This window comes from Lithobates pipiens, unplaced genomic scaffold (assembly GCF_037356315.1).
Source record: "Lithobates pipiens isolate NorthernLeopardFrog02 unplaced genomic scaffold, aLitPip1_a1.2 Scaffold_23, whole genome shotgun sequence".
NCBI classification, from domain to species: Eukaryota; Metazoa; Chordata; class Amphibia; order Anura; family Ranidae; genus Lithobates; species Lithobates pipiens.
The window spans coordinates 192,860,624-192,879,242 of record NW_027507785.1 but is presented as its reverse complement, the minus strand read 5'-3'; the positions used below and the strand labels follow the sequence as shown (position 1 = coordinate 192,879,242).

General features: G+C 46.2%; 1 protein-coding gene across 4 annotated transcripts in view; it reads right to left on the bottom strand.

The window, feature by feature from the left end:
- Nucleotides 1–742: 742 nt before the first annotated feature.
- The window catches only part of LOC143928083 (uncharacterized), a 111,800-nt gene continuing 93,923 nt past the window's right edge, over nt 743–18,619 (bottom strand). For 3 of the 4 annotated variants that reach the window (XM_077452699.1, XM_077452701.1, XM_077452700.1), the window contains 2 exons: nt 10,020–10,202; nt 743–1,094 (listed from right to left, as the gene is read on the bottom strand). In XM_077452699.1, the coding sequence (XP_077308825.1) occupies nt 813–1,094; nt 10,020–10,202 (465 nt within the window). In that variant the 3' untranslated portion in view covers nt 743–812. The remainder of the gene's footprint in view (nt 1,095–10,019; nt 10,203–18,619) is intronic. The other variant, XM_077452702.1, reaches the window with a different exon arrangement.

Below are 18,619 nucleotides of genomic sequence, written 5' to 3'. Positions count from 1 at the left end.
GTACTATGTCGCATTCGCAGTCTGGTCATCTCCTGTACTATGTCGCATTCGCAGTCTGGTCATCTCCTGTAGGCACATTCGCAGTCTGGTCATCTCCTGTACTATGTCGCATTCGCCGTCTGGTCATCTCCTGTACTATGTCACATTCGTAGTCTGGTCATCTCCTGTACTATGTCGCATTCGTAGTCTGGTCATCTCCTGTACTATGTCGCATTCGTAGGCTGGTCATCTCCTGTACTATGTCGCATTCGCAGTCTGGTCATCTCCTGTACTATGTCGCATTCGCAGTCTGGTCATCTCCTGTACTATGTCGCATTCACAGTCTGGTCATCTCCTGTAGGCACATTCGCAGTCTGGTCATCTCCTGTAGTATGTCGCATTCGCAGTCTGGTCATCTCCTGTACTATGTCACATTCGCAGTCTGGTCATCTCCTGTACTATGTCACATTCGCAGTCTGGTCATCTCCTGTAGTCGCATTCGCAGTCTGGTCATCTCTTGTAGCATGTCGCATTTGCAGTCACTGTATTTTATGTGAAATATATATATGCATATGAGCGTGTCTTTTTTTTTTTTTGGTGGGGGAGGGGATCTTGGTTGGGAGTTCCCATACTTTTTCCCCCAGGACTTGACCCCTGTGTTACGGGTATCATAAATATATCTTACAATACTTTGTGAACCATTTTAAGGGGCATAAGAGAAAACCTAATTTCCTGAGCACTCAGAACACACACTCAGTCAGTATTTCTATACCATTGCATGACAGATGGGCTTACTTTTTTTATTATAAATGCTTTTATAACCACAGTTCATTTCAGGAATCTTCTTCAATTACTACAAAACTTAGAGAACCTGAGCTCCCCTCTATACCAGAATCTATGTTTTTGAAAGTTTCTCCAAAAGAATCTGATAGATCCTCCATTCCCTGTTGATTCTCATTATCAAGCAGCTTAGGGACAGCTGTAGTAGTTGAAGAACGTATATAGTCTTTGGGTCCTTTTTGTTGCTTCAGTAGCTGCTCTCTATCCTTTTCTGAGTTTTTAAAACCATCATTATTGGATTTTGGTCTTCTTTGGGGTCTTTCGGGGGACTGGTCCTATAGATTAGTGCAATAAGGAAAAAGTGAAATTAAATAATTAAAAGTTTAAATAAACCTAAAACACTTTCAATAATAATACAGTTTGGACGAAAGATTTATCGCCATATCACGAGTGTTGTGAACATCATTTCAAACTGTAATTTGGTGGATAGCAGCCAGGGATAAAATATTATAAAAAAAACAAATACATACTAGATGTATCCATGTACATGAAATGCAAGCCAATTAATGTGGCTGCTTCTTGTTCATCAGTAAAAATAAAAATGGTTCATGTGAGTCAGAACTTGTGGCAGATTTGTGGGGGTCAACTCTAAACATAAGTTGGACAACCTAGCAGTTTATGTATCTAAACAAAGTGGTAGTAAGAATACTCGCCCACTGAGATTTCACTCACCTAATAAGGTAGTATGCTACCTTCTCAACAACCCTGTTCTAGGAAGAAATTCAAGCTTCTGTCTCTACGTTGAAGCAGATGTAGGGCATAGTCCTATCAATTTCTCTTTGGGTTTATCCTGGATGTTCTCATTTTGATGTACCACACTAGAGTCCTGTGTATTTAAATAGAGTTTCCAATGTTAAATTAATGAGGCATTCTCTGGCTTGTACCCTATCCTTCCACACTGCCAGAAGGTGTTGTCTTGGCTCTTCAAATTCTGGATGGCTTCGCATTCAAAGAATTCCTGTACTTTGATCATTTAGGTCAAAGCTTCATTGCCTATTGAAGACAAAATTAAGGGTTTTCTTGTAAGAACCCCCCACACCTGTTAATACCATTGTCGTACTCTTACTTCACTTTGTTTCTCTCAGTAAATAACCAGTGCTTCTGTGTGTGAGGAGCATATGACCTCCTAGGATGCAGTGTTTGGACCTGAACACCCAAACACTGTCAAATGAGGAGGTGGAGGACAACAACATTAACTGTCCAGCTAGGATGGAGGGGACAAAGTGATAGGGGAGTGAGGGGAAGGTGATAGTTTTGACTTTTATAAAACATATCACTTTGCCCTGACTGGTCTTTTTTAAAGTGGTTGTAAACCCTTACAATCCACTTTTTACTACAGGTAAGCTTATAATAAGGCTTACCTGTAGCTACTCTGGATATCTCCCAAACCTGCATGGTTTGGGAGATGTCCCCTGTATCAGCCTGCATGTGCATTGAAGCAACAGCTCGTTCGTGCCATTGCCTCAGCTGACGTGCAGTTACCGGCCAATCACAGTGCTGGAGCCCGCGATACCTGGAAATAACTCCAGAAGCAATGTTGTCGGCTGTTTCAGTGTGTGGGGACCGCAGTGGGGACTTCGTCAGTTGCTCCATTCAAAGCTGGAGATCAAAGGAAATATCCATTACTTATCCGTTTGAAGGAGCATATAACTGGGCCAACATGGAGTCTATTGCAATGCAGTAAATTCTGTGCACGTCTCATTTTGTAGGAAATGCAGATTAACCATTTGACAACTGGGCACTTAAACCCCCCTCGTGACCAGACCAGTTTTCAGTGCTCTCACACTTTGAATGACAATTACTCAGTCATGTAACATTGTACCCAAATTCATTTTTTTGTCCTTTTTTTTCCCCCACAAATAGAGCTTTCTTTTGGTGGTATTAGATCACCTCTGTTGAAAAAAAAAACGCATTTCTTTGTTTCTGTGATAAAATTTAGCAAATTATTAATTTGTCTTCAGAAATTTTGGCCACAATTTATACTGCTACATATCTTTGGTAAAAAATAACCCAAATTAGTGGATATTTGATCTTTGTGAAAGTTAGAGAGTCTACAAACTGTGGTGCAAATCATACAAAATTGATCACATCTAATGTATCTCATTTCTTGAGACCCGAACAAGCCAGGAAAGTACAAATACCCCCCAAATGACCCCTTTTTTGAAAGTAGACATTCCAAGGTATTTAGTAAGAGGCATGGTGAGCTTTTTGATGTTCTCATTTTTTTCCCACAATTCTTTGCAAAATTAAGATTTTTTTTCACAAAATTGTCATTGTAATAGGTTATTTCTCTCACATGGCATGTGTATACCACAGCTGACACCCCAAAATAAATTCTGATACTCCTCCTGAGTATTACTATACCACATGTGTGGGACTTTTTCACAGCCTGGCCACTTAAAGAGGCCCAACATGCAGGGAGCGCCATCAGGTGTTCTAGGACCATAAATTACACATCTAACTTGTTGACTACCTATTACACCTTTGAAGGCTCTGGAGCACCAGGACAATGACATGTGACACTGACGTGGCACTGATGACATGTGACACTGATGTGACACTGACTAGTGCCACTAATACATAGCACTGATGACACGTGACACTGATGACAGATGGCACTAATTTGTGGCACTGATGACAGATGGCACTTATACGTGGCACTGATGACACGTGGCAATAATACGTGGCACTGATGACAGATGGCACTGATACGTGGCACTGATGACACGTGACACTGGTGACAGATGGCACTGATACGTGGCATTGATGACACGTGACACTGATGACAGATGGCACTGATACGTGGCATTGATGACACGTGACACTGATAACAGATGGCAAGTGACACTGACAGGTGGCACTGATGCATGGCACTGATGACAGATGGCACTAATATGTGGCACTGATGACACGTGACACTGATATGACACTGACAGGTGGCACTATGTGGCACTGATGACAGATGGCACTGATATGTGGCACTGGAGACAGATGGCACTGACAGGTGGCACTGGGGCAAATGGCACTGACATTGTGGGCACTTTATTTTATGTGTTTTTTCTTTTTCCTACTCACGGCCGCTGCAGCCGTTCATCTCTCCCTCCTCACATGTTGTCTGTGTGAGGGAAAGCCGGCGATGAGAGGAGATCTCATATGTTTACATATGAGATCATCTCTCATTGGACACCCCGATCATGCTGTAAACGGCCGCTGTGATTGACCATTTACAGCGATCTGTGACTGGCTGTGTCCAAGTGACATGGCCAGCACAGAACCTCCCCAATGCACGCTCGAGGGAGCGCGCAACACGGAAATAAACAGGAGGACATCCAGGGACAGCCTTCCAGCAATTGCCGCCCGCGCTGAAGCCGTCTTTCGGCTATAGCGCGGACGCCTAATGCTTAAAAATCATTAAAATGAGTGCCATAACAATAACAATTTAAGTTAATATATCAGTTCTTGAAAAGTCAATATTGTTGTGCAGAGTATTGAAATCATGCTTTGGAAGCTTCTTGTTTGCAGCAATAGCTTGCAATGCATGTCTTACAGCATGAGAAACATGAAACAGGAACTGAATACAAACAAGTGCACTGAATTTAGACTGTGCATCCTATTACATTACCATAGAATACACACTATAAACTTGCAGTGTCACTTGCTGGATAGATATAATGCATACAGTATATAGTTCACAGTACTTTACATGCTGTTGCCCTTCCAACATCCCTTCTCAGCAGCATGCGCTTTGACAAATTATATTCAGCTTCTTCTGGAAATAACTATGATGTTCCTTCAACAAAGGCTTGGTGAGTGCATCGGCATTCATCTCCTCTGATGGGCAGTATTGAATGTCAATAATACTTTGCTCTTGATAGTCCCTCAGTAGGTGATACTTGACGTCCATGTATTTGGTCCTAGGATTGACCCTTTCTAATTGCATAAGCTTTATACATCCCTGGTTGTCTTCAAAAATGGGAATTTGTTTTGACACATCTATCCTAATGTCCACAAAAAGTTGAGGAATCCATATTACTTCTTGACATGCTGTGCTGCAACGTACTCTGCTTCAGTTGAGGATAGATTGATAGTTGTTTACTTGGCCCAATCAGCATCCACATTTCTGACCAGTTTTGGATTGGATGTTGCTGGTAACCATAACTTTATCTGAATTGTTCCTTTGAAGTACTGCATCACTTTTTATTGTGTTCCAATCATGCTGTCAGGGAGCTGCGACTTTCCTGCATAGTATGCCCACTGCTGCGGCTATGTCTGGTCTTGTCACAGTGGCAACATATAGCAGCTTTGTTGAGTAGCAAGTGTTCTTCTTCATTGCTTTTTTGATAGCCTGGTTCCATAGGGGTTTTCACTTCCTTTGCATTTTGGATATGGAATTATTCCAAGATTTCAGAGATTTACTGAGAAGATAACTTCCATTTCTCTCTCTCTCTCTCTCTCTCTCTCTCTTTCTTGAGAATCCCTCTCTGGTAAGTAATTTGTTAACTTTCTCATTCCACAGCCTTGCAGATTCTATTAGACTGTAGATGCTCTTCTGAAGTTTATACACAAGGTTGTCTCCTTCCTCAAACCATGGTGGTTGGTCCATGTATTCTTTAATGTCTCCATATAGGAAAGCAGTTTTAACATCTAGGTGTTTGACTTGTAGCCCTTCCCGGCTACAACGCTAATAAGCGCTCTGATGGTGGTGTCTTTTAAGATGGGAGTGAATGTTTTTAACGGTAATCTTCATCGAATTTCTGTGAGTAACCCTTGGCAACTATTCTGGCTTTGTGGATATTCCCTTCTGTGTCTGACTTTACTTTGAAAGTCCACTTCCTATAGTTTTGCGGTTAGGAGGGAGATCTGTGAGTATCCAGGTTTTTATTTTCTTGAAGTGACTTTAATTCTTCTTCTGCTGCCTTTCTCCATTTATTAGCTTCACATTTTGGCAGTTTTTCTATGTCTTTCCAGGATGTTGGTTCAAGTATACTGTGTGTTTTGACAGTGTATGACAGTTTGCGGGGTGGTATCCCCTTTGTAGTCCGATTGGATCTTCTGACTTCAGGCAGTTCAGCAGGATCTGGTGGGGAACTTGATTTAGGCATTGTGAGTTCCACCTCTTGTTCTGACTCCTGCACAGATTCGCTTTGATTGACCTTTTCTTCTGGTTTGCTTGGAATATTCACTTCACAGCTTTCAGGGATCGGTGTTTCTGGTGATGGGCTCTCATCAAAATAAACACTACGGCTTATTGTCACTTTGTCTTTGGGTGTAGGATTCTGTAACCCTAATGCCGCGTACACACGGGCGGACTGTATGGCCTACTTAGTCCGCCGAAACACATTTCAGCGGACAGTCCGCTCGTGTGTGGGCTTCAGCAGACTTTTTCAGCGTGCAGTACGGCGGACTAAGTATTTCGGAATGTTCGAAATACTGTCCGTCGTACTCGCATTTCGGCGGACAATCCGCCCGTGTGTATGCCAGTCCGCCGTACTTTTGAAATGAGCGGACTTTTCCCGCCCGGAGAAAAGTCCGCTCATTTCGAGCGGGTATCCAGGTAGGCGGGGCCCGCGAAGGAGACGTCGCTGGCCCCGCCGCCTGGTATGGACTTAAAGGAGAACCCCAACGCCGAAAAAAATCGGCGTGGGAGTCCCCCCCAAGTCCACAACAGACCCTTGTCCGAGCACGCCACCCGGCCGGCCAGGAAAGGGGGGCGAGCGAACGCCCCCCCTCCTGAGCCGTACCAGGCCGCGTGCCCTCAACATGGGGGGGTGCCTTGGCCAAAGCACCTTGTCCCCATGTTGATGAGGACAAGGGCCTCTTCCCGACAACCCTGGCCGTTGGTTGTTGGGGTCTGCGGGCGGGGGGCTTATCGGAATCCGGGAGCCCCCTTTAATAAGTGGGCCCCTGGATACCGGCCCCCCACCCTATGTGAATGAGTATGGGGTACAATGTACCCCTACCCATTCACCTGTAAAATAAAAGTACCAAAAAAAACACAACACACGAGATAAAATACTTTATTGCACAGCTCCGGCCACTTATATAGGGACAAGGGGCGGTGTCACATGGCTTTATGTCACATGGGTTGGTCACATGGGTTGATGTCACATGGGGACTATGACATCGTAAGGGGGCGGGGTCACCATGTGACACCAACCCATGTGACATAAAGCCATGTGACACCGCCCCTTGTCCCTATATAAGTGGCCGCGCAGTGCGTCCCTGGCATTCCGGCCGGAGAGATCGTCGAGGCAACATCTCCTGGAAAAGAAGAAGAAGAAGAAGAACGGAAGGCGGCGGCGGCAGGGACAGAAGACCGGGCCACTGCCTGTAAAAGAGCTATAAGAAGGCGCGGTGGCCCGGCAGAAGAACCGAAGAGGGGGACAAGACCCCCGAAGTCGGGAGAAGAGGCCGGCGGCGAGGAAGAAAGCCGGACTCCTCCGCTAGCAAAAGAGCTACAAGAAGATAGCGGAGGAGTCCGGCGAGAAGGCCCCCGAAGACGGAAGACCCCCGGAGCTGTGCAATAAAGTATTTTATCTCGTGTGTTGTGTTTTTTTTGGTACTTTTATTTTACAGGTGAATGGGTAGGGGTACATTGTACCCCATACTCATTCACATAGGGTGGGGGGCCGGTATCCGGGGGCCCCCTTATTAAAGGGGGCTCCCGGATTCCGATAAGCCCCCCGCCCGCAGACCCCGACAACCAACGGCCAGGGTTGTCGGGAAGAGGCCCTTGTCCTCATCAACATGGGGACAAGGTGCTTTGGGGTGGGGGGGCCGCGCGGCCCCCCCTTCCCCAAGGCACCCCCCATGTTGAGGGCACGCGGCCTGGTACGGCTCAGGAGGGGGGTGCTCGCTCGCCCCCCTTTCCTGGCCGGCCGGGTAGCGTGCTCGGACAAGGGTCTGTTGTGGACTTGGGGGGACCCCACGCCGATTTTTTTCGTCCCTGGGGTTCCCCTTTAAGTCCATACCAGGCGGCGGGGTCAGCGATGTCTCCTTCGCGGGCCCCGCCTACCTGGAGACGCGCTCGAAATGAGCGGACTTTCCTCCGCGTGTGTGGGCGAGTCCGTTCATTTCAAAAGTAGGGCGGATAGTATGGCGGACTTAGTACGCCGTATTAGTCCGCTCAAAAAGTGGTGTGTGTGGTCAAGTCCGTTCATTCGAAAGTATGACGGACTGTCCGTCGGATTGTCTGATGGACTAAGTTGGCCAGACAGTCCGCCCGTGTGTACGCGGCTTTAGTTTGCTCTCTGTAGCTTACTAGAATGTTCTCTATGGCTCTGTTCTTCAGCTTGGATTGCTTTTCACTTGGAATATAGGTATATGTTTTACATCCAAACTCTCCGATATGCCTTATGCTAGGCTTTGATCCATGCCACATTTCAAATGGAGTACCTTTAATGGCTCGAGGGTAGTCTGCTCTGTAGGTAGGTTGCAGTCATGGCTGCTACTCCCCAGTACTTGTGAAATAGGTTGGCTTTCAACATGCATCTGGCCATTTCTATAAGAGTGCAATTTTTCCTTTCTGTTACACTGTTTTGTTCAGGTGTATATGGTGCGGTTGTCTGTGCGGTTGTCGCCGCCACCTTCTGTTCTTCTATTCTTCTTCAAATGTTGCCTCATCGAGTCCTCCGCTCACAATGGCTCCGACACGACGCGCGGCGACTTATATAGGGACATCGCCGGATGATGTCCCCGCCCATTATGGTGTTACAGTCCCAGAGGATGCTGGGACTGTGACATCATAATAGGCGGGGACATCATCCGGTGATGTCCCTATATAAGTCGCTGCGCGTCGTGTCGGAGCCATTATGAGCGGAGGACTTGACGAGGCAACATCTGAAGAAGAAGAGAAGAACAGAAGGCTGCGGCGACAGCGGCGGCAGAAGACCGGGCCACCGCCTGTAAAAGAGCTATAAGAAGGCGCGGTGGCCCGGCAGAAGAACCGAAGAGGGGGACAAGACCCCCGAAGTCAGAAGAAGGGCGGCGGCGAGGAAGAAAGCCGGCGAGAAGACCCCCCGAAGACGAAAGACCCCCAGAGCTGTGCAATAAACTATTTTTACCCTGTGTTGTGTTTTTTTTTTTTTTGTACTTTTTTCACAGGTGAATGAGTAGGGGTACATTGTACCCCATACTCATTCACATAGGGTGGGGGGCTGGTATCCGGGGGCCCCCTTATTAAAGGGGGCTCCCAGATTCCGATAAGCCCCTCGCCTGCAGACCCCAACAACCAACGGCCAGGGTTGTCGGGAAGAGGCCCTTGTCAACATGGGGACAAGGTGCTTTGGGGTGGGGGACCCCCCATGTTGAGGGCACGCGGCCTGGTATGGCTCAGGAGGGGGGGCGCTCGCTCGTCCCCCCTTTCCTGGCCGGCCGAGTAGCGTGCTCGGACAAGGGTCTGTTGTGGACCTGGGGAGGGGCCCCACACCGATTTTTTTTTTTCAGCGTTGTGGTTCCCCTTTAAGTCCATACCAGGCGGCGGGGCCAGCGACATCTCCTTCGCGGGCCCCGCCTACCTGGAGATTCGCTCGAAATGAGTGGACTTTCCTCCGCGTATGTGGGCGAGTCTGTTCATTTCAAAAGTAGGGCGGATAGTACGATTAGTCCGCTGAAAAAGTGCCGTGTGTGGGCAAGTAGCCCGTTCGGAAAGTCCGACGGACAGTCTGGCGGGAAGTCTGCCAGACTAAGTCCGTCGGATAGTCGGCTACGTGTGTACGCGGCATTACAAATATGTGTAATGCTGCGTACACACGATCGGACTTTCCGGGAGACTAGGTCCAACAGAATCAGTCCATCGGACAATCCAATCATGTGTGGGCTAATCCGATCTTCTTTCATTATAAAAATCCAACGGACCTAGAAACAGAACATGTTTCAAATCTGTCCGACGAACTCAATTCCTATCAGGAAAACCGCTCATCTGTATGCTGGTCCGACGGACCAAATACGACGCAAGGGAAGCTATTGGCTACTGGCCATTGAACTTCCTTTTTTAGTCCCATCTTACGTCATCACATTCAAAAGGAACCGACTTTCGATCGGACTTAGTCTGTTCGTGTGTGGTCAAGTCCATTAGTTCAGAAAGTCCGTTGGAACAGCACCGAAAGTCCGTCGGGAAGCCCATCGGACCTAGCCTGCTGGAAAGTCCGGTCGTGTGTATGAGGCATAAGGCATTTACTTGACTAGATGACAATACTTACACTGGACTGTTCTTGATTAGGTTCTTGTCCTGGTCCTTCATAGTTAACGTGTGCAATAGGTACCTCCTGAACACCAAAACTTAAATTCAGGTCTTCCAAATTCTGGGGCATGTGCTGTATTTGCAGGTTTTGTTTTCTGTGGAAAATCTTCTTGAGGCATTTCTGCATTTCTCTGAAACATGTCTGCACAAGAAATAGTTTTAGAAGTGTTTCGGCTGTGCCAAAAGGTTATTTACTTTTTAAATTTAATTACTATGCCAAAGTAAGCCAACTTGTGAACAAACAGTAACATTTACTATGCCCTGGATAGAGATATGAAGAGATATTACAATTACATTGCATGTAAGAAAATTCCCACAAATGTCCATTTCCATTCTTTTTATAGGTCCATTGCAATCTGAGAGCAGCGTCCAAGAAATGTAAAAATGAACAAGAGATATGCTTTTTGGAATTGATATAAAAAAACAGACAACATATTTCAAAACCAGATTTAAATCCAAAAGCTCCTCTCTCCTTAAATTCTCACTCATTCACCCGCCTTCTCCACCCCACAGCTTATACATATCACCCTCACTCTTGTCTTCACCTTATTAATGCAATCAGCTCCTGCTAATTCTAAACCCATATACCAATAAAACATGCAGGCCACTGGGACGTGTCCCTTCACATAAGTCACACTCCCATATCACCTCTCTCACCCTTCTGCTACTCTTAACTTCTAGAGATATTTCCCCAAATCCTGGACCACTATCTTTTACCTTCGGCCTACATACCAGGCACAACCCATCCTCTGATAGCAGCCGCAATCCTCTCATTTCTATTCCTCTTCAGCCTAGAGCCAGCATCCCCCTCTCCTGTGCCCTTTGGAATGCCTGCTCTGTTTGTAACAAACTCACCACCATCCATGACCTATTTATCACTAACTCCCTGAACCTACTTGCAATTACTGAGACCTGGATTCAAGAATCTGACCTTCCTTCTCCTGCTTCTCTCTCCTTTGGTGGCCTCCTGTGGACTCACTCTCCCAGGCCTAGTGGACGGAAAGGAGGTGGTGTTGGAATCCTCCTATCCCCTCAAAGCACCTTTCATCCACCCCCCCCCCCCCCCCATCCCTCTCTTCATTTGAAACTCACGGTATTCGTCTATTTTCTCCAGATTCACTGAGAATTGCTGTGATCTATCGGTCCCCTGGACCGGTATCAAACTTCCTTGACAACTTCTCTGCCTGGCTACCCTACTTTCTCTCCTCTGAAATTCCAACAATCATTCTTGGTGACTCCAACATCCCTGTTAATCTTAACACTCCTGCTACTTCTAAGCTGCTGAGCCTAACCTCCTCTTTTGATCTAAAACAATGGACAAGTGCTTCTACTCACTCTGTTGGCAACTGCCTTGACCTCATATTCTCCTACCTATGCACTGCACACACCCTTTCCAATATTCCTTTTCCTCTATCTGATCACCACCTTATTAGTTTCACTCTCTCCTTGTCTGCCTCCTCCTTGCCTTCCAACTACCAAACTATTACCCGTAGAAACCTTCGCCATCTTAACCCTTCTCTTCTTTGTTCTGCCAAAGATTGTCTCTACGACAAAATCTCATCCTTGTCCTGCCCCAACTTGGCTACTTCTGTCTACAACAGTTCACTGTCATTCACCCTGGATACCTTTGCCACCCTCACTATGAACAGAATCAGGCTCCAACCGCTACAACCCTGGCAGACAGACAATACCAGAAGCCTCAAAAAAAACAGCCACGCTCTTGAGCGTCTGTAGTGTAAAACTAATAGCAAGATTTCAGCCAATATAAATCTGCCCTCCAAAAATACCATTCCTACCTGCACACTGCCAAACAGACCTACTTTTATCACTCTCATTAACACCCTCTCACGCAGTCCCCATCAACTCTTTGCTACCTTTACCATTCTACTTCGTTTTCCATCACCCCCACCCACTAACTTACTGCCCAGGAGATTGCTTATCACTTCAAAAATAAGATTGAGATGATTCGTCTCGAGATCTCCACTCTACAGACATCTCCCTCACTTTACACTCCTTGTTCTCCTGCACAATCAATACTTCCCTCTTTTAACCCAGCTACTATAGACTAAATTAATGCCCACCTAACCTCCTGCCCCCTGGATCCTGTTCCTTCTCAATTAATACGGTCACCATCTGACTCAATCCTACACTCCTTAACTCATATCTTCAACCTCTCACTCTCTACTGGCATCTTCCCCAACCCTCTAAAACATGCACTACTACCAAAAAAGGCCTCAGACCCCACCAATCTTAACAATTTAAGACCCATCTCTTTACTCCCTTTTGCCTCCAAACTCCTTGAACGTTTAGTCTACAACCGACTGAGCGACCACCTCATTGAGAATAACCTTCTTGATCCCCTTCAGTATGGATTTCGCCCACAGCACTCCACAGAAACTGCCCTCCTAAAACTCACAAACGATTTACTAACAGCCAAAACCAATGGTCATTTTTTCATACTCTTACTCTTGGACCTTTCTGCTGCTTTTGATACAGTTGACCATCCTCTCCTCAAAAAACTCAATTTGCTTGGTCTCCATGTCTGCACTCTCCGTTGGTTTAAATCTTCAGTGTCACTTACAACTTCACTTCCTCTTCTCCAACTCCCCTTTCTGTTGGGGTCCCCCAAGGTTCTGTCCTTGGACCTCTACTATTCCCGATCTAAACGTCCTCCCTGGGTCAGCTGATAGCCTCCCATGGCTTTCACTACCATTTATATGCTGATGACACCCAAATCTATCTCTCTGCCCCTCAGCTCTCCCCATCATCTCCTCATGCATCACTGATCTACTAACAGACGTATCAGCCTGGATGTCAAACCACTTCCTCAAACTTAATCTAAAACCAAGCTCTTAATATTAATATAAGATCAATGGCACATCTATCAGTCCGTCCCCACATGCCAGGGTGCTAGGGGTAACCTTAGACTCTGAACTGTCCTTTCAGTCCCACATACAATCCCTGTCCAAATCATGCCGCCTTAGCCTCCGCAACATTTCCAGAATATGCCCCTTTTTAACTAATGACACCACCAAGCTTTTAATTCACTCCCTGGTCATCTCTCGACAACTACTGCAACTCCCTCCTCATTGGGTTACCTTTGCATAGACTATCCCCCCTTCAGTCCATAATGAATACTGCTGCCAGACTCATCCACCTTACCAGCCATTCAGTGTCCTCCACCCCTCTCTGCCAATCCCTCCACTGGCTTCCACTCACCCAACGAATAAAATTCAAAGAACAATAATTTACAAAGCCATCCATAACTCTGCCCCTAGTTACATCACTAACCTAGTCCCAAAATACCAACCAAGCCGCTCTCTTCGGTCATCCCAAGACCTCCTGCTCTCTAGCTCCCTTGTCACCTCCTCCCATGCTCGCCTCCCGGATTTCTCCAGAGCTTCTCCCATCCTTTGGAAATCCCTACCCCAATCTGTCTGACTGTCCCCTAATCTATCCATCTTTAGGCGATTGAAAAAAGAGGGCGTATCTAAAAAAAGATAAGAAAGGTGGGACTTTATATGAAGCACCGGACAGCAAAAGGGTACTAGGATGAATATACGGAATTTTATTGGAAAGCTCAGTTGAAATTTTATACATACATAGTATCGATAAGCAGTTACAAACATAATAATTGGGTCATTTAGGTACAATCCATACAAATTGATGGTGATAACGATGATGAGCAATAAAAATGATAGCAATACAGTTAATAGTAGTAATACATAAATATAGACACATAAAATTCCACAATTCATCTCAAGGGAAATAGATAAAAATTGTATTCAAATGGTATTGCCTGCAGGACCTATGGCCTCACTGAACCCGAGAGGATAAATTATATAATCATTTAAAAAATCTTGGTAAGTGGATGAGTACACGGCAACCAGTAGCTCTACGCGTTTCGTGGCTTTCACGCCACTCGTCAGGAGCAAACGCGTGTAAGGTCTGCAAAACATTACTAATGTAAAATGAAAGAAAAGTTAACACAGGTGCAGAAGACAAGGTTGGGGGTAAAATGTAAAACCCCAATAACCAAGGCATACTTGCTGAGGTTGTATGTGTTGCTGATATGGTGGCAGGGCCCCATAGACAGTCCGATAGTAACTCATCTTTAGGCGATCCCTGAAAACCCTTCTCTTCAAAGAAGCCTATCCTGCTAACTAACACCGTTTTTACTTTCTCCAGCAGCTCATCCCCCCACAGCTATTAACTTTTGTATCAATTGACCCTTCCTTTTTAGATTGTAAGCTCTAACAAGCAGGGCCCTCTGATTCCCCTTGTACCAAATTGTAATGTAACTGTAATGTCTGCCCTCATGTTGTAAAGCGCTGCGCAAACTGTTGGCACTATATAAAACCTGTATAATAATAATAATAATAATTCCCATTTTCTAAAAGAGAACTGTTGTACATGCATATGCTATTTTATTCTGAAACCTGCACTGAAAACAAGGACTCTAGTTGTAACTAAGCAGAACAGATGTTACCAGACACTTTGAAGAAAAAAAACTTTGCAATTTAAGGCTGTAGGCTTTATTTCTTAGGGCCAGTTCATAACCACATATAGTCCAGTGCGTTTTATTTTCTGCATTAAAAATGCATGGAAAGTAGGTTATGTGTTTTCCAATGGCATAGTTCACACCAGTGTTGTCAGTTTCATGCTGCATTTTCCTGTACTGGACTGTACTAGAATGTGGTCAAACATCAAAAACGCACTGGAATGCATGAACAACGCATTAAAAATGTACCGGACCCCAGTACAGGGAAAGAAAAAGCAGGAAAACAGAAGAAAAGCATTTGGAATGCGTCTGGAAACACATAAAACATGCACGGGATGGATATGGCATGCATTTTTGTGGTGTGAACCAGACCTTACTGTGTTTACTTGAAACCCTTTGCTGTTGGAAGAATTCAAAATATTTATTAGCTATCAATGTGTTGTGTTGCAACTGTGGTCATTCACCTACCTTCACTACCTTCTCTATAACTAATGTTCATGCAGCATCCCACCAGCACCTGAACTTCCCTCCCTAGAAAAGATCTCTTTCTAGTCATACCACCGCCCTGGACAGTCACTCCAAAACTCACCCACTTTTATTCCTTCACACCACCTCACCCGGGACTTAGTGTAATTTACTCTTACCACTTCACAGGCTGATTAAATCCCCTCTACCGGGAAGTTGCAAATCTCTCCCTCCAAGCAGTGCCATCTTAGAAGGATCATGGGCCCCTGGGAAAAACAGCACTGGGGCCCCTACCAGGGAGATGGTGACCTGCTACGTCACACAAGCAGCAGACTGAGTTGCCAACCTCCCACAGATTTTTTTTTTACTGACAAAACAGGGAAAAGTTACAGACATAATACATATTTTACTGGCATTCTAAAATATGATGGAAACTCATATTAGAATAAAACCAAGCAATGTTTAAATATAAATACTATGCATATGTTACAATAAAATATACAATGCAGCTTTCTTTTCACCACAGTAACTTACGGTAATTTAAATTTAATTGCATCATATAATATTAATATATTAATATTAATTCAGCCCTGCCTCCTAAGCCAGTGGTCCCCAACCTTTTTGGCACCGGGGACCGGCATTGTGGATGAAAATTGTGGCAAGGCCCGGGGGGTGGGCGCATGGTGGACGATGGCTTTTTGCGGCCAATTTGTCAGGAAATGGCTGGTGTTAGCACTTCATCACAACACCATGGTTAATATGGTGTCAGGATGATTGAAGTGCATCATTTTTATTATTATATTGTAATATAAAATGAAATAGTTCAACTCACCATAATGCAGAATCTGTCACTAGATGCAGCTTGTCACTTGCTACCAGCTTGCCATGTTGCCTATCACCAGATTTCCACATGCTACCAGATGCAGACTGCCAGATGCCATCAGATGCAGATTGACACATGCCACAGTCATATGTCACCAGATGCAGATTGCCACAGTTCAATGCCACCAGATTGCCACGTCACCAGATTGCCACAGACACATGCCACATTCCACCAGATGCAGATTGCCACAGTCACTTGCCAAATGCCACCAGATGCAGATTGCCACAGTCACTTGCCACATGCCACCAGATGCAGATTGCCACAGTCACTTGCCACATGCCACCAGATGCAGATTGCCACAGTCACTTGCCACGTGCCACCAGATGCAGATTGCCACATGTCACCAGCCACATGCCACCAGATGCAGATTGCCACAATCACTTGCTACCAGATGCTCATTGCCACAGACACATGCCACCAGATGCAGATTGCTAGTCACTTTCCACATGCCACCAGATGCGCATTGCCACAGTCACATGTCACCAGATGCAGATTGCCACAGTTCAATGCCACCAGATTGCCACGCCACCAGATGCAGATTGCCACAGACACATGCCACCAGATGCAGATTGCCACAGTCACTTGCCACATGCCACCAGATGCAGATTGCCACAGTCACTTGCCACGTGCCACCAGATGCAGATTGCCACGTCACCAGCCACATGCCACCAGATGCTGATTGCCACATGCCATCAGATACAAATTGCCACAGTCACTTGCCACATGCCACCAGATGAGCATTGCCACAGTCACATGCCACCAGATGCAGATTGCCACAGTCACTTGCCACATGCCACCAGATGCGCATTGCCACAGACACATGTCACCAGATGCAGATTGCCACATGTCACCAGATACAGATTGCCACAGTCACTTGCCAAATGCCACCAGATGCGGATTGCCACAGACACATGCCACTAGATGCAGCATCTTAAATGCAAATTGTCACTAAGCACAGAGGCAGTGCAGTGGAGTGGAGTGGTGGGTTCCGCGTGAGAGAGAACAGAGGTGATGCAGGGAGGGCTGTGAGAGATGATGCAATCTCTCTGCTCCCCCGCTTCACCTCCAACAGTATACTGGCCGGGCTGTGTGGGTGGAACAGCGGTGATGTGGGTGGAACAGCGGTGATGTGGGCGGGCGGTGGGAGATGATGTCATCTCTGTGCTCGCCTGCTTCACCCCCAGCAGTGTAGCGGCAGGGCTGTGTGGGCGGAAGTGCGGTGATAGCCCTGCTCACCGCCGCCGCATCTCAGTGCACACTTCGCGGCCCGGCTGCAAACGGGCTACGGCCCAGTAGCAGGCCGCGGCCCGGGGGTTGGAGACCCTTGTCCTAAGAAACAAGTTGCCACCTGCACCGAAAACCTACCTTTGAATTTACGCCATACACTCTTATAGTACATACTTTTGCTATCAATGGGGTAATATTTACATGGATATTACTTGCATTTTATTGCATTTACTTGCATTTTATTGCATTTTCCCTGAAAACTCATTTATTCAGGGAAGCCTATCCCACACCCACCTAACTGTCCCCGAGCCACCCCCATCAAATCATTCTCTGCAGCTATTACCTTTTGTACCACCACCCCCTCCCTTTAGAATATAAGCTCTATGAGCAGGGCCCTCCTGTACCTTTTGTATTGTACTGTAATTTTGTTGTCCCCCTATACATTGTAAAGCGCTGCGTAAGCTGTTGGCGCGATATAAATCGTGAATAATAATAATAATTTTATCTTAACTATCACCTACACACAACTAAGCAAAAAAGGGAGAACCAAGCAAAAGATTTCAGGGGAATGCAGTATACCAAGAGCTAGGACCATCACTGATGGGTGATGTATGGTTATTTTATCTACATCATTCCAAGATAGGAGCACAATTTGGAGTAAAATTTAGCGATAGCACTTCTGTGCTGCTCACTTGTGGGCAGGTTTAAATAGTTAGATAGGTGCTGTCTCAACCAAAAGGGTAAGAGTTAACACCTTTCCTTGTTATTTGGGCTTGTTGGTGGGTTCTGCTCTAAGTCAGGCCCACTTGTCCTGCAATATGTAAATTGGGTCCGGAGCACAGAATTGGAATAGAGTTCGTGGAGTAGAATCCAGGTTCTGTCAGTCCCCCATTGAGGGTTTGCCTGAGGACTCGGAGAAAGGGGAATGCCGGCAAAGCTGTGAGGCCCATAAGGGATGGAGACGGATGAAGAGACCCGTAGAAGTAAGGCCGCGTACACACGCGGGGACTGTTCGCTCAACTTTGTCCGTCAAACAGTTTCAGCGGACAGTCCGCTCAAAATTAGCATGGACGGACTTGGCCACACACGACGAACGAACAGTCCGCTGAAACCGTGCGCGATGACGTGAACGGCACGTACGACGGGACTAGAAAACGACGTCCTATACACTGCAATGCAAACTTCGGCGTGTAAATCCTTTCTGAGCATGCGCGGAACTTAGTTTGACGAACAAGCCTACACACGAGGGGACTGTTCGCTGAAACAAAGTTTCAGCGGACAGTTTTTCGGAATTTCCGAAAAACTTTGTTCAGCAGACTGTCCGCTGAAACTGTCCGCTGAAAGCCCACACACGAGCGGACTGTCCGCCGAAACACTGTTCAGCGGACAAAGTTGAGCGAACAGTCCCCGCGTGTGTACGCGGCCTAAGAGGATGTCGCTCATCGTGGCCTGCTTATAGAGACTCTTAACTTGGGGTTCACCC